Here is a 13573-nt window from a genome sequence, read left to right as displayed (position 1 = left end):
TTTAGTAGAGACGGGGTTTCACCGTGTTAGCCAGGATGGTCTTGATCTCCTGACTTTGTGATCTGCCTGCCTCGGCCTCCCAAAGTGCTGGGATTACAGGCGTGAGCCACTGCGCCCAGCCTGCCTTCCCCTTCTTAAGCCTTTGCACTTCGCTTGGAAATTTGAAGTGGTTCCATTAAGGCAAGAGTCTAGACCGTCTTGCCCGTTGCTAGCTTTGGTCTGTAATCAAGTCACTTTCTTTCTACCATACCTCTATCTTGCTAATTTGTTTTGCAAGTGGTGAGCAGCTGAACCTGTGTTTGGTAATGAGTGTGGGGGTGTGAGTATGAGTGGGTTCTGCGCTGAGATGGCATCCTGTCCAGGGTTGGTTCCTGCCTTGCGTCCTGAGCTGCTGGAATGGGCTCCAGCTACCAGAGACCCTAAATTGGAACAAGTAGGGTGGAAAATGAATGCATAACTATTCTCTAATAAAAATTTGTAAAGTCTATGATAATCATACAGATGCATGACAAAAAAATGTAGTATGGAAGCTCTCAGTGAGCCCCCCCTAATTGTAAATGTTTTGAACTGCATGGTGGCAGGAGGTGCTCCTTATAATTTTTGCTTTGCAAACATTTTATTCCTTGGTTTAACCCACCACCAGTACAACTGCCATCACTTGCTGATTGATCAAACTTGGGTAAATAATGATCTTACCTGTGCTTATTAACCTTTAAGTGTATGTATAGCTCATGTTTATTTCAGTGTTTACTATTAGAAGTGTTTTGGTCTTTAGATGTTTGGTATTTTTGTGACCAGAAATATGCAGTAGGAACTTACCTTTTGTTTATATCAATTAGCCTATGGTAAAATTAGTTGCATTATACATTGTTTTGCTTAAAGTTACAATTTCCAAGACCCTACTAGTGATGTTAAATAAGGACTCATTGTATAATCCAGCTAAGAGCAGCACTAAGCTGAGTGCAGTGGCTCACGCCTGTAATCCCAGCACTTTGGGAGGCCATGGCGGGCAGATCTCCTGAGCTCAGCAGTTTGAGACCAACCTGGGCAACAAAAAAACTAGCCTGGCGTTGTGGTGCGTGCCTATAATCCCCGCTACTCAGGAGGCTGAGGCAGGAGAATCACTTGAGCCTGGGAAGTTGAGGCTGCAGTGAGCTGAGATCATGCCACTGCACTCCTGCTTGGGCAACAGAGCAAGACCCTGTCTCCAGGAAGAAAAAAAAAAAGCACCAAAATGAAAAATTATTAAACCGAATTTTCTAGTTCCCTGAGGATTAAATCCTTAATGCAGGAGAATTGTCTCAGATAGAATGTCCCTGAAAAGCATCTAATGGCAAGCCTTCTAAAACTTTCATTTAGTCTACAAGATCATTTGTGTTCAAATTTCAATCCTTTTAGAAGATCAGCTTTTTGTTAATCAGATTCTTCATGAGGCAAAGAGGTCATCCGATGTAATACCAACATCTTTTGACAGGCGAGACATGAAATTATAAACCAAGAAGTTAAAATTACCTTCCCACTAAGGGGAAGCCTATCAAATTCCGGAAAAGTTCCAGAAAGGAGTCTTGTTATTCTGAAGATGAAAGTATTTAAAAATAAATTGTGAGTAGAAATGGATAAAGCTAGAAGTAGTTCTGAAAAATAGTAAGGAACTTGAGAACGTGTTATTGAAATACTAGGGTTTAGGCATGTGTTTTAAAGCATGAATGACTGCTTCCGGATCTCTTAGGTTGCAGGAAAAGTCCAGACCAAACTTTCTGGGTGACTTTTAGGTAATGAAATGGGGCACTCTGGGTGCAAGACTGCTTATTTCTGAAATCATGGTTTATCAAAGCTGAAGTTTATTTCCCTTCCTGCTCTGTCTCCCAGTGGCCTGAAGAAAGGAGTTTGTGTGTGGCAGATTCTGAGTCAGGCTCTAAGTCTGAGTCACTGTACACTGGCATTAATGGGATTGGCCGTGGCAGAGTGGACGGGCAGGGGCCTGGGTCCAAAGACTTGGCTTTGAGCCTTGGCTCAGTTATTTACTTATTTGTTTACTCATTTATTTAGAAAAAAATTGTGCATATTTATGGTGTACAATGTGATGTCTAGCTATACATTGTGAGGTGATTAAATCAAGGTAATTAACATACCCATCACCTTACCTGCTTATCATTTTATGATGAGAACATTTAAGATCTACTCTTAGCACTTTTCAAGACTATAATACATTATTGTTAACTATAATCACCATGCTGTATGATAGATCCTCAGAATTTATTCATCCTGTCCAACATCTTTTAACCAGCATCTTCCCCCCTTTCCCCCAGCCCCTGGCAACCACCACTTCTGTGAGTTTGACTTTTTTTAGATTTCACATATAAGTGAGATCATGCAGTATTTGCTTTTCTGCTCTGGCTCAGTTATTTCTGGCTCTGTGACCTCATCACATTTGTCATCTATAAAATGCCTACCTCCCCTGTTCCACTTCCACCTACTTCACCAGGCTGTTGTGAAAACAAAATGAGATAATGTGTGAATTCTGGGTTTTGGCATTACTGTCACATGTTAGAAGTAGTTGGTGGGGTTGGGGAGAGGGGTGCGGCTTGAAATTTTGCTCTTAGTTTGGCATCCACAATGAGACATATTTGAGAGGTTTAAGTAAAGCAGTAAAGGCCATAAATGGGTTTAAATTTAGTGAACTCTGTTAGTTGGAACATTTGGAATCATTTAATTTGCTGAATTTTAGGATCTAACTTTCCTGTACCTTCTCTATTACTTAGAATATAGTCATGGCTGCCATGATGGAGAGATCTAGAATAGGAGAGGCTTCAACAACCTAGAAATGCATTTCTTTTTCCTGTAACAGTCTAGATCTAAGTAGTCTGGGGCACTTTGGGGGTTGGGGGTAGTACATGGATTTGGGGACTGAGAGGCCTCTGTCTTGTCCATGTGGCTTTCACCTCTTCATCCATGGTGGCTGTTCCAGTTCTGTTCAACAGGAAAGGGAGGGAAAGAAAGAGATGGCCACAGCCATGTCCCTTCACTCACATCCTTTTGAATGGAGCTATTCAGGTGTCCACACTTAGCTACAGTGTAGTGTTGGTGTCCAGAGGAAATTTTAATTGCTGTGTGAGAAGAGAGACTGAATTCTGAAAAGGGGTAGTGAGGGGCAGTGGGTAACAAGCAGTGTCTGTCACAGATGCCTGTGGTTATGTCATTAACTGCCCTTTAAGAAATGTATGGATGAGGCCTGGCACAGTGGCTTGTGTCTATAACCCCAGCTACTCAGGAGGCTGAGGAGACCAGGAAATCAAGATCAGCCTGGGCAACATAGACCCTGTCTCCAAAAATACATAAATAAAGTGCGTAGATGCATGGCAGACAGAGAGGTTTATAGTATTCCATTCTGATAATCAACTGCAGGATGGTACTTGATTTCTTATATATATTTTTTGAGGCAAGGTCTCACTCTGTCACCCAGGCTGGAGTGCAGTGGCACAATCTTGGCTCACTGCAACCTCAGCCTCTTGGATTCAAGTGATTTTCCTGCCTCAACCTCCTGAGTAGCTGGGATTACAGGCAAGCGCCACCACGCCTGGGTAATTCTTGTATTTTTAGTGGAGACAGGTTTTGCTGTGTTAGCCAGGCTGGTCTCAAACTCCTGGCCTCAAGTGATCCACCTGCCTTGGCCTCCCAAAGTGATGGGGTAACAGGTGTGTGCCACCGTGCCCCGCTGATTTTAAGTTTTTATCATATTTTTTAGAGATGGGATCTGGCTATTTTGCCCAGGCTGGTCTTGAACTCCTGGCCTCAAGTGATCCATCTTGGCCTCCCAAAGTGTTGGGATTACAGGCATGAGCCACCATGCTTGGCCTATAGTATGATACTTGAAAGGGACAACAAGGATGGTGAGCCTGTTGGCTTAGAGGTTTGGATATTGTTTGTGCTTTTCAGACTTTTTGAAGCCATTTATTATTCACAAAGCACATGGTAGTCCCTTCTTGCTACATTCCAGGCACTGCGCTAGGGGCTGGGGAGTCAGCGATCATGGTCCCTGCTATCTGAGGTTCACTCCACAGAAGAGACAGGTATATTATGCCATGAGTAGAGAACTGTCTGATGTATACTCTGATAGGAGGCTGTGGGAACCCCTAGGAAAAGACCTGACCCCTTTGACAGGCAGGATGCGTGTGTGTGGTGTATGTGTGCGCGTGCGCGTGCGTGTGTTTGTTGGATGCAGGAGGGAGTAAGGTCACAGGGAGGAGGAGGCTTTATTGGGGTTATGTCTGTATCACCTCGAATAGTGATGGTCTCGGGGAGTGTGAACTAACTGAATTGATGTTAAGATGCTGTTCTCTAGTGCCATGTTCATGGCTTAATGTTTTGTCTCTTTCTCAGAAACACTCAGCGTGGGCATCGGGAATCTTCGTGCCTAGGAGCCATGCTGCCCCGATGGGAACTGGCACTTTACCTACTTGCCTCACTAGGCTTCCACTTCTATTCCTTCTATGAAGTTTACAAAGTCTCCAGAGGTAAGGCCCCAAGCTTTTCTGACCTTCTATCAAACAAGGAAACTCCTGTCAAAAAAAAGGAGCAGAGGTGGAAGATTCAAGAAGATGATCCAATAGTGTCGGATGATGTGGGCCTTGATTTGCTTCCCCCTGTCTTGGATAGTTTGAATCAGTGACCTGAGTCCATTAAGTTTTCTACCCTAATCCTTGGTCTTTTAGGTGATGCTGTGGCTTGTCTTCTATAATTGGTGGGTTTGATTCAAAGGCTATTGAAGGCCATGGAGGGGATTTGCATTCAGAATTCAAAGTAAACTCTTAAATTTCTCTTTCATCATTACTCCTCTCAGACATATGAGACCCGGGCTCGTTTTATCTTCTTGTTCTGTCATTTTTAGTGTATTGCCTTTGTCTGAGTGCTGGAGATAAATCATCATCAGGTCACATCCCTGCCCATACGAAGGAGAATGGGGGCCCTCCTTTATTTTAGTGGCAGTTTGGCAGGGAGCACTAGTCACTCTTGCTCACGCCCAGTTGGCCAGCACTGAGTCCCACGGGCACAGCTGGGAGGCTGGGAAATAGTCGTTAGCTTGGTGGCTATGTGCTACCTAAAACTACTTTTTTTTTTTTTTTTTTTTTTTTTTTTTGAGACCTAGTTTCACTCTTGTCACCCAGGCTGGAGCGCAATGGCACGATCTCGGCTGACTGCAACCTCTGCCTCCTGGATTCAAGCAATTGTCCTACCTCAGCCGCTGGGATTGCAGGCGCCCACCGCCACGCCTGGCTAATTTTTGTATTTTTAGTAGAGATGCAGTTTCACCATGTTGGCCAGGCTGGTCTCGAACTCCTGACCTCAGGTGATCCTCCTGCCTCAGCCTCCCAAAGTGCTGGGATTACAGGTGTGAGCCACTGCACCCAGCCTAAAACTTCTCATGTTATGGAAGAAAGAGAAAGAATTTTGGAGGGTCCTTGAGCAGTCTCTGCCATAGGTAGCGAGAGTGTCCTTGAGGTGATAGTGATTCCTGAGCCTTGTCTTAAGAAGAGCAAGAGTCAGCCAAGTAGAGAAATGAGCAGAGGAACTCTGAACAGAGTTAAGTTTGCAGGCAAATGATGTTGGAGATAGCTTACCATCATCAGGGAACTACAAACCACTCATCAGGACTAGAGTGCAGAGTGTGATGGGGAGTGAAAGAGTTGAGCTTAGATCAAAGGGATAGGTTGTGAAAGACATGGGTTGTATATTTGGCCAAGGAGTTTGGACCTTATCTTGAAGACAGGACAGCATATTGAAAGTAGTGCAGTCATTTAAAATGACAAAGGTAGGTTTTGGGAAGTACAGTTGAGAATGCTCTGCCTTCAGCATCTGCTACTCTATGGATCACCAGGGTTGATCTTCCTCTGCATTCTGAATGTGTCCCATTCATAGCCATGGACTTGGTTGCAGGAAATGACCATCTAAAGGAGATGAGCAGGGTTCTTTGGGCAAGGCTGTTGAAGTGGCTGCATTCTCTTGCTGGAGCCTCTGAGCTCTCAGAGCTTATGAAGAGGAACTAACCTGCTCTGTGTCAGGCTCCGTGTTAGATACTTCATGTACCTTGTCTCACTTGATCTTTAGCGCAGCCCTATGAGATAGGATATTTAGAAAACAAGCTTGGCTGCAGAAACTTAGCCTCCAGGGTAACTGTAGTTCACAGCTAGTGTGGTGTCTAGCTAGCATCAGAGACCCTGGTTCCTTCTCCCATGTTCCCCTGCTGTCTTCAACATGTCCCACCTTCTGTAAGGTAGCTGCTCTAGCTCTTGTTGTCAAGTTTGCTCTTTGATCAGCAGGAAGGATGGAAGGGAAGGGGAGGACAGGCTCTCTCCCTTTCAGAACTTGACTTGAAAGTGGCTTATATCATATCTATTCAAGTACTACTCACCAGAACCTAGTCCTGTGACCACATTCACTGAGAGGGGAGCTAGGAAATGTAATCTCTGGTTGGGAGGCCATTTATCCAGCCAAAGCACACGGATTCTATTGTAGAGAAAGCAAGAAGGGACATGAGCAGTCCATTGGCAGTCTCCTCCATAGAAGGGTATTTTCATTACCTATTTCTGCACAACAAGCTATCCTGAAGCTTTGTGTTTTAAAGAAACAACCACCTTTTATTATCTCTCACTGTTCTGTGAGATTCCCCCTACCTCCCGTTTTGAATATACTTTATTTTTTAAAAGTCGTTTTAAAGCCAGGCATAGTGGTGCACTCCTGTAGTCCCAGTTACTTGAGAGGCTGAGGCAGTAGGATCACTTCAACTCAAGAGCTTGAGACCAGCCTGGACAACACAGCAAGACCATGTTTCAAAAACAGAACAACAAGAAAAGCAGTTTTTGGTTCACAGCAAAATTGAGCAGATAGTACAGAGAGCTCCCATAATACCCCATGCTCCTATACACACACAGCCTCGCCAACTAGCAGCGTCCAGCACTGGAGGGGTACGTTTGTTACAATTGATGAACCTACACTGACATATCATTATGGCCTAAAGTCCATACTTTACAATAGGGTTCACTCTTGGTGGTGTACGTTCTTTAGGTTTTAAGAAATGTGTAATGACCCATATCCACCACTGTAGTATCATATAGAGCAGTTTCACTGCCCTAAAACTCTTCTGTGCTTCGGCTACTTATCCTTCCCTCCCCCTGCCCCAACCCCTGGTAGCTCCTACTCTTTTTACTGTGGCCATAGTTTTACCTTTTCTAGAATGTCATATGTTTTCCTTTTCTTCGAATCATACAAAATGTAGCCTTTTCAGATTGGCTTTTTTTTTTTTTTTTCACTTAGTAATAAGCATTTAAGGCTTCTCAGTGTCTTTTTATGGCTTGATAGCTCCTATCTTTTTACTGCTAAATAATTTGTGGTCTAGAAAAAACCACAGTTTATTAATCCACTCGCCTGCTGAAGGACATCTTGGTTGCTTCCAAGTTTTGGCAATTACAAATAAAGCTGCTATAAAGATCATGCATAGGTTTTGAATGGACATAAGTTTTTACCTCCTTTGGATAAATACCAAGGAGTGCAATTGCTGGATCATATAGTAAGAATATGTTAATTTTTGTAAGAAACTGCCAAACTGTCTTCCAAAGTGCCTGTGCCTTTTGTATTCCTGTCAGCAGTGAATCAGAGTTTCTGTTCTCTACATCTTGCCAGCAACTGGTATTGTCACAGTTCAGGATGTTGTCCATTCTAATAGGTATGTAGTAGTATCTCATTGTTTTTCTATAAGGAAATGCATTTGCATTTTCCTAAGGACATACGATGTGGAGCATCTTTTTATATGCCTATTTGCCATCTGTGTATCTTTGGTAAGGTGTCTGTCTGGTTCTTTTGCCCATTTTTAAATTGGGTTGATATGTCTTTTGCAAATATTTTCTCCTAGTGTATGGCTTGTCTCATTGTCTTGACAGTGTCTTTAGAAAAACAGAAATTTTGAAATTTTAATGAAGTCTAGCTTATCAATTTTTTTTTTAAGGATTGTGCCTTTAGTCTTAGATCTAAAAAGTCATCACCCTACCCAACATCATCTAGATTTTCTCTTATGTTATCCTCTAGAAGTTTATAATTTTACATTTTATATTTAGGCCTATGATTCATTTTGAGTTAATTTTTGTAAAGGGTGTAAGGTCTGTGTTTAGACTGATTTTTTTGCAGGTAGATGTCCAGTTGTTCAGCACCATTTGTTGCAAAGACTGTCTTTTCCTCATTGTTTTGCCTTTGCTCCTTTGTCAAAATTCAGTTGGCTATATTTATCTGGGTTTATTTCTGGGCTCTCTGTTATGTTCTATTGATATATTTGTCTATTCTTACACCAATACCATAATGTCTTGATTACTGTAGCTTTACAGTAAGTCTTGAAGTTGGATAGTGTCAGTCTTCTGACTGTTACTTGTGTTGTCTATTCTGGGTCTTTTGCCTGTCTGTATAAACTTTAAAGTCAGTTTGTTGACATCTACAAAATAATTTTAATTATAAAATAAAGATGTTTATAGCAGCTTTATTAATAATTGCTAAAAATTGGAAGCAACCAGGATGTCATTAAGCAGGCAAATGGATTAATAAATTGCAGTATATTCAGACAATGGAATTTGCCAGGATTTTCACTGGGGTTGCATTGAATCTATAGATCAAGTTGGGAAGAACTGACATCTTGACAATATTGCGTCTTCCTAGCCATGAACATGGACTATCTCCCCATTTATTTAGTTACTTGATTTCTTTCATGAGAGTTTTATTGTTTTCCTGATATAGATCTTATATAATTTTGTTAGATTTATAGCTCAGTAGTATTTCATTTTTTGGGTGACAATGTAAATGGTGTTGTTTTAAATTTCAAATTCTATTTATTTCATTGCTGATATATAGGTAAGAAATTGACTTTGGTATAGTTACCTTAAATCCTGCAATCTTGTTGTTATTGCTTATTAATTCCAGGAGTTTTTCTGTCAGTTCTTTCAGATTTTCTGCATAGGTAATCATGGCGTCTGCAAAGATGATTTTATTTCTTCCTTCTCAATCTTATATACCTTTTCTTTGTTGTTGTTGCCTTAATTAGGATTTCCAGTAGAATCTTGAAAAAGAGAGATGAGAGGAATATCCTTGCCTTATTCCTAATTTAACTGGGAAAACTTCTAGTTTCTCACCATTAAGTGTGACGTTAGCTGTGGGTTTTTTATAGATGCTTTTCATCTATCTAGTTAAGGAAGTTCCCCTCTATTCCTAGTTTCCTGAGAGCTTCTGTTATGAACGACTGTATTAGGGTTCTCCAGGGAAATAGAATCAACAGGCTACATATAGCTATAAAAGGAGATTTATTACAAGGAATTGGCCCACACAATTATAGAGGCTGGGAAGTTTCATGATCTTCTGTCTGCAAGCTGTAGACCTGCGAAAGCCAGTGGTGCCATTCAGTTCAAGTCCGAAGGCCTGAGAACTGGAGCAGCCTAGGATGTATAAATCCCAGTCTGAGGGCAGGAGAAGATGAACCGAGATGATCTAGCTCAAGCAGTAGCCAGAAACAAGAGTGAATTCTTCCTTCCTCCTCCTTTTGTTCTATTTAGACCCTCAATGGATTGGATGGTGCCCACCCGCATTAAAGAGGGCAACCTACTGTATCTGATTCAAATGCTTAACTCCTCAAGAAACACCCTCACAGGCACCTAGAAATAGTGTTTAATCTGGGCATTCCCTGGCCTGGTCAAGTTGACACGTAGCACTAACCAACACAATAGATGCTGGTTTTTGTCAAGTGCTCTTTCTGCATTTCTTGATCATTTTATTCTTCTTTAGCCTGTTGATGTGTTGGATTACATTGATTTTTTGTGTTCTGTGAGATTTTGACTTTAATATACCTGGACTGGACTCAGCTGGCCTTTCTCCTGTTTCCTGTATTGTCAGCTGGGGCTGCAGTCATCTGGTGGCTCGATTGGGCTCACTCATCCAGGGTGGCTCACTCACATGGCTGGCAGTTGGTGCTGGCTGTCAGCTGGGAGCTCAGCTGGGGACTGTCGAGTGGAGTACTATGGTTCTCTCTAAATGGCTTCATGTGGCTTACATTTCTTACATTTGTAATGGGGCAGCTGGGTTCCAGCTGTTGCACGTGCCACCTGGGAAGTTATACAGGTCACTTCTGCCTCATTTATTGGTCAAAGCAAATCACAGGGCCAGTCCAGATTGAAGGGGAGGAAAGACTACACCTTTTTACAGGTGGAGCAGCATATGGAGGAAGAGAAGAGTCTGATGGCAGCCACCTCCTGGAGTTTCTCTTCTATAATGGGTGTTATACTTCTTTACCCACATGACTCACTGAGGCTCAAAAGTATTACTTGTCCAAGGTCATATATCTAATAACTAATAGAGCTGAAGCTTAAACCTAGGACTCTACAACTCTACTTCTTATGTTGTGGTAGCTTCTGGGAATGGGGCAAGGGGTCCCTTTGTAGATAGTACAAAACTTTTCTGCACCTTAACCTGTCCAGATGCTGTCATGCTGTGCGTCATGCTGACCACTCCCTAGCCTGAAGCTTCCTAAATCCTTAATGCCTTTCCTTTTATTGTCAGTGCCGACATTCCCAAGAAATATATTCCTCAAATGCTTTTGCCAGTTTAGCTCACAGGAGCCAGATCCCCATGCCATGCTTAAGTATGTTTAACTGGTGCAGTGTTGAGCCTTCTTGGTTCCATATCTCACTTTCTAATTCAGGAAAAAGTGCTACTTACCCACATTGTAGAAGTGGGTCACTGGAAAAATTGTCTCTACTGTGAACTTTTTTAGGGCATTCGTGTCTGGAGCAAATGTGCTGCCTAGAATAGACTAGGGGCTCCAAGTGTATTTGTTAAGTGAAATGTCTCTGGTGGGCATCTGCATGGCTACTCTCCTTGGGCACAGAGCAGGCATCTCATTCACGGCTGTCTCTATCAGCAGTAGCGGGGTTGTCATGTGGTTGGGGACAGCAGACTGATTTTAACAGTTTTAGTCAAATGGAATCTCTCAGCAAATCCATAGCAGGGACTCAACAGAATACCCCTTCTTCCTTGCAACTCTACCAAATTAGAGTATCTTGAAGTCACATGGAAATATTTGGGGTGGTGACAGTGATCTGCTATGCTGGCTGACCTCGCCCCTGGTGCTCTGCAGTACTGTGGCTAATACACAACTATTGCATTAGGTTGGTGCCTTATGGCTTAGTAGACATAAAACTTTTTATCTCTGTTTACTTTTTTTTTTTTTTGAGATAGAGTCTTGCTCTGTCACCCAAGCTGGAGTGCAGTGGCACAATCTCGGCTCACTGTAACTTCTGCCTCCTGGGTTCAAGTAATTCTCCTGTCTCAGCCTCCCTAGTAGCTGTGACTACAGGTGCATGCCACCACACCTGGCTAATTTTTGTATTTTTAGTGGAGACAGGGTTTCACCATGTTAGCCAGGCTGGTCTCAAATTCCTAACCTCAGGTAATCCACTCCTCCCAGCCTCTCTAAGTGCTGGGATTACAGGCATGAGCCACCACGCCCAGCCCCTCTCTGTTTACATTTAATGTGAAAATGCAATGTGCCATGCATCAGAAGGCTTGTGTGATAGGCCTTGAACGAATTGATGCCTCTGCCTAAAAGAATGCCATATATTTTTCTGGCCATATCAATTTAATGCAATATTCAGAATAAAAACTATTGAATTCCCATCATTGAAAATCCTGGTGATAGAAGGAATTCACCTGTTTTTTTTTTTTTTTTTTTTTTTAAAGAAAGCACCTGGGAGGGGAAGTCTTTGACTATTTCAGTTTACGACCTATTGATTCTTATTTAAATGTTTTATTTCTTGTACCCATTTTGACATTTGACAGCTTTCTAGGGATCTATATACTTTATGTAGGTTTTCAGTTTGATTAGTATATTGTGGCTCTTAACTTTTATTTAAAAATTTTTTTGTGGTTTCATTATTTTATATTTTATCTGCATCATCTTCACTCTCTTCATTTCCTCTTTCCATTTCTTCCTCCCTTCTATTTTTTTTTTCTTTCATCAGTGGTGCCAGAAATCTTATTAATCTTTTCATCATTTGGCTTTATTTTCTCAGTCATTTCTTTTTGTTTTCTAACTCATTGATTTTTGCCCTTATCTCATTATTTCCTTCCTTATTGTTTCTTTAGGTTTGGTCTGTTCCTTTTTATTTCAGTGTCATGAGTTGAATGCTTATCTCATTTACTTTGTAAAGAATGTGTTTGGATTGTTGATTGTTTTTCTCAGAAGGATTTCTAGAAGAGGAATTATAGAGTAAAACCACACAACCATTTTTCAGGTGCTTAATAGATGTACCCAGGCTGCTCTCAGGAAGGCTGTGCCAATTCACGCTTCCAAAGGAGGAGATCCATTTTTCTGTACTACTCCCAGCAAGTTGAATGCTCTTCAATCCATCTCAAGTGTATTTAGTATATGATGTGATATTTTTTCACAAATAGGTAACTAAACATTATGTCTTTTTTTTGAGACAGAGTCTTGCTCTGTTACCCAGCCTGGAGTACAGTGGCACGATCTCTACTCGCTGTTACCTCTGCCTCCTGGGTCCAAGCAATTCTCATGCCTCTGCTTCCCGAGTAGCTGGGATTACACGTGTGCACCACCACACCCTGCTAATTTTTGTATTTTTAGTACAGACGGGTTTTCACCATGGTGGTCAGGCCGATCTCAAACTCCTCGGCCTCCTAAAGTGCTGGGATTACTGGTGATTCTGATAATTATGATGGAATCTTGGTCATATACTGAATTCTTTTGTTAAAATTTAAAGTTTATTTTTATTTTTTATTTTACAAAAATAGAGACAAGATGTATGTTGCTGAGACTGGTCCCAAACTCCTGGACTCAAGCAATCTTCCTGCCTCTGCCTCCCAAAGTGCTGAGATTACAGACATGAGCCAGGTTGCCTGGCCTCACATATTAAATTATTATATTCTGTTTAATTGACTTCTCAATCAATTCTTACATCAATACTGTGCTGTTTTAATTATCTTTGATTTATAAAATGCTTAAGTATCTGGAGTAAGTTATTAGTCATTGGTTCTTTGTTTTCAGATCTTTCTTAGGCTATTCTTACTGGCTTATTCTTCCAGATATATATTTGAAATTGGCTACTTTCAAAAAATCATTAGGGTTTTAGTTAGAATTGTAATAAACTTATAAATTAATCTGTAAATAATTGATATTTTTATAATGTGTCTTTCTATCCAATAATATATTTTTTTCTTTGCTTATTCAAAATCTTTAATCACTTCCCTTAATGAAGGTTTGTGGTCTTCTTCAAAATAGATCCTGCTGAAACTTAAGATTATTTCTGAGTCTTTTCCTTTCTCCTTTTGCGATTGGGATATTTTCCAAATTTCCTAGCTGATTATTTCTGATCTACACTAAAGGTATTTATTTTGGTTTATCTATTTTATATTTTAGCAATTTATTGAATTCTCTCATGTTCCATTGGCTCATTTGATTTTCCTTGTTCTTGTATTTAGATAATACCATCCGCAGATGATGATGGTAGTTTTGCTTCCTTTGTTTTTGCTT

At 41.2% G+C, this 13573-nt stretch overlaps 1 protein-coding gene across 8 annotated transcripts in view; it reads left to right on the top strand.

Annotated features, from left to right (window-relative positions):
- HHAT (hedgehog acyltransferase) overlaps window positions 1-13573 on the top strand; it is a 345552-nt gene that overhangs the window by 17089 nt on the left and 314890 nt on the right. For 6 of the 8 annotated variants that reach the window (XM_025389801.1, XM_025389791.1, XM_025389730.1 and 3 more), the window contains exon 2: window positions 4381-4514. The exons of the other annotated variants lie outside the window; for them this stretch is intronic. In XM_025389801.1, the coding sequence (XP_025245586.1) occupies window positions 4424-4514 (91 nt within the window). In that variant the 5' untranslated portion in view covers window positions 4381-4423. The remainder of the gene's footprint in view (window positions 1-4380; window positions 4515-13573) is intronic. 8 annotated transcript variants of the gene reach the window in all.

The sequence above is a fragment of the Theropithecus gelada genome, chromosome 1 (genome assembly GCF_003255815.1).
Source record: "Theropithecus gelada isolate Dixy chromosome 1, Tgel_1.0, whole genome shotgun sequence".
Taxonomy (NCBI): domain Eukaryota; kingdom Metazoa; phylum Chordata; class Mammalia; order Primates; family Cercopithecidae; genus Theropithecus; species Theropithecus gelada.
The sequence above is the reverse complement of the archived record's forward strand: the minus strand, read 5'-3'. Positions and strand labels throughout refer to the sequence as shown.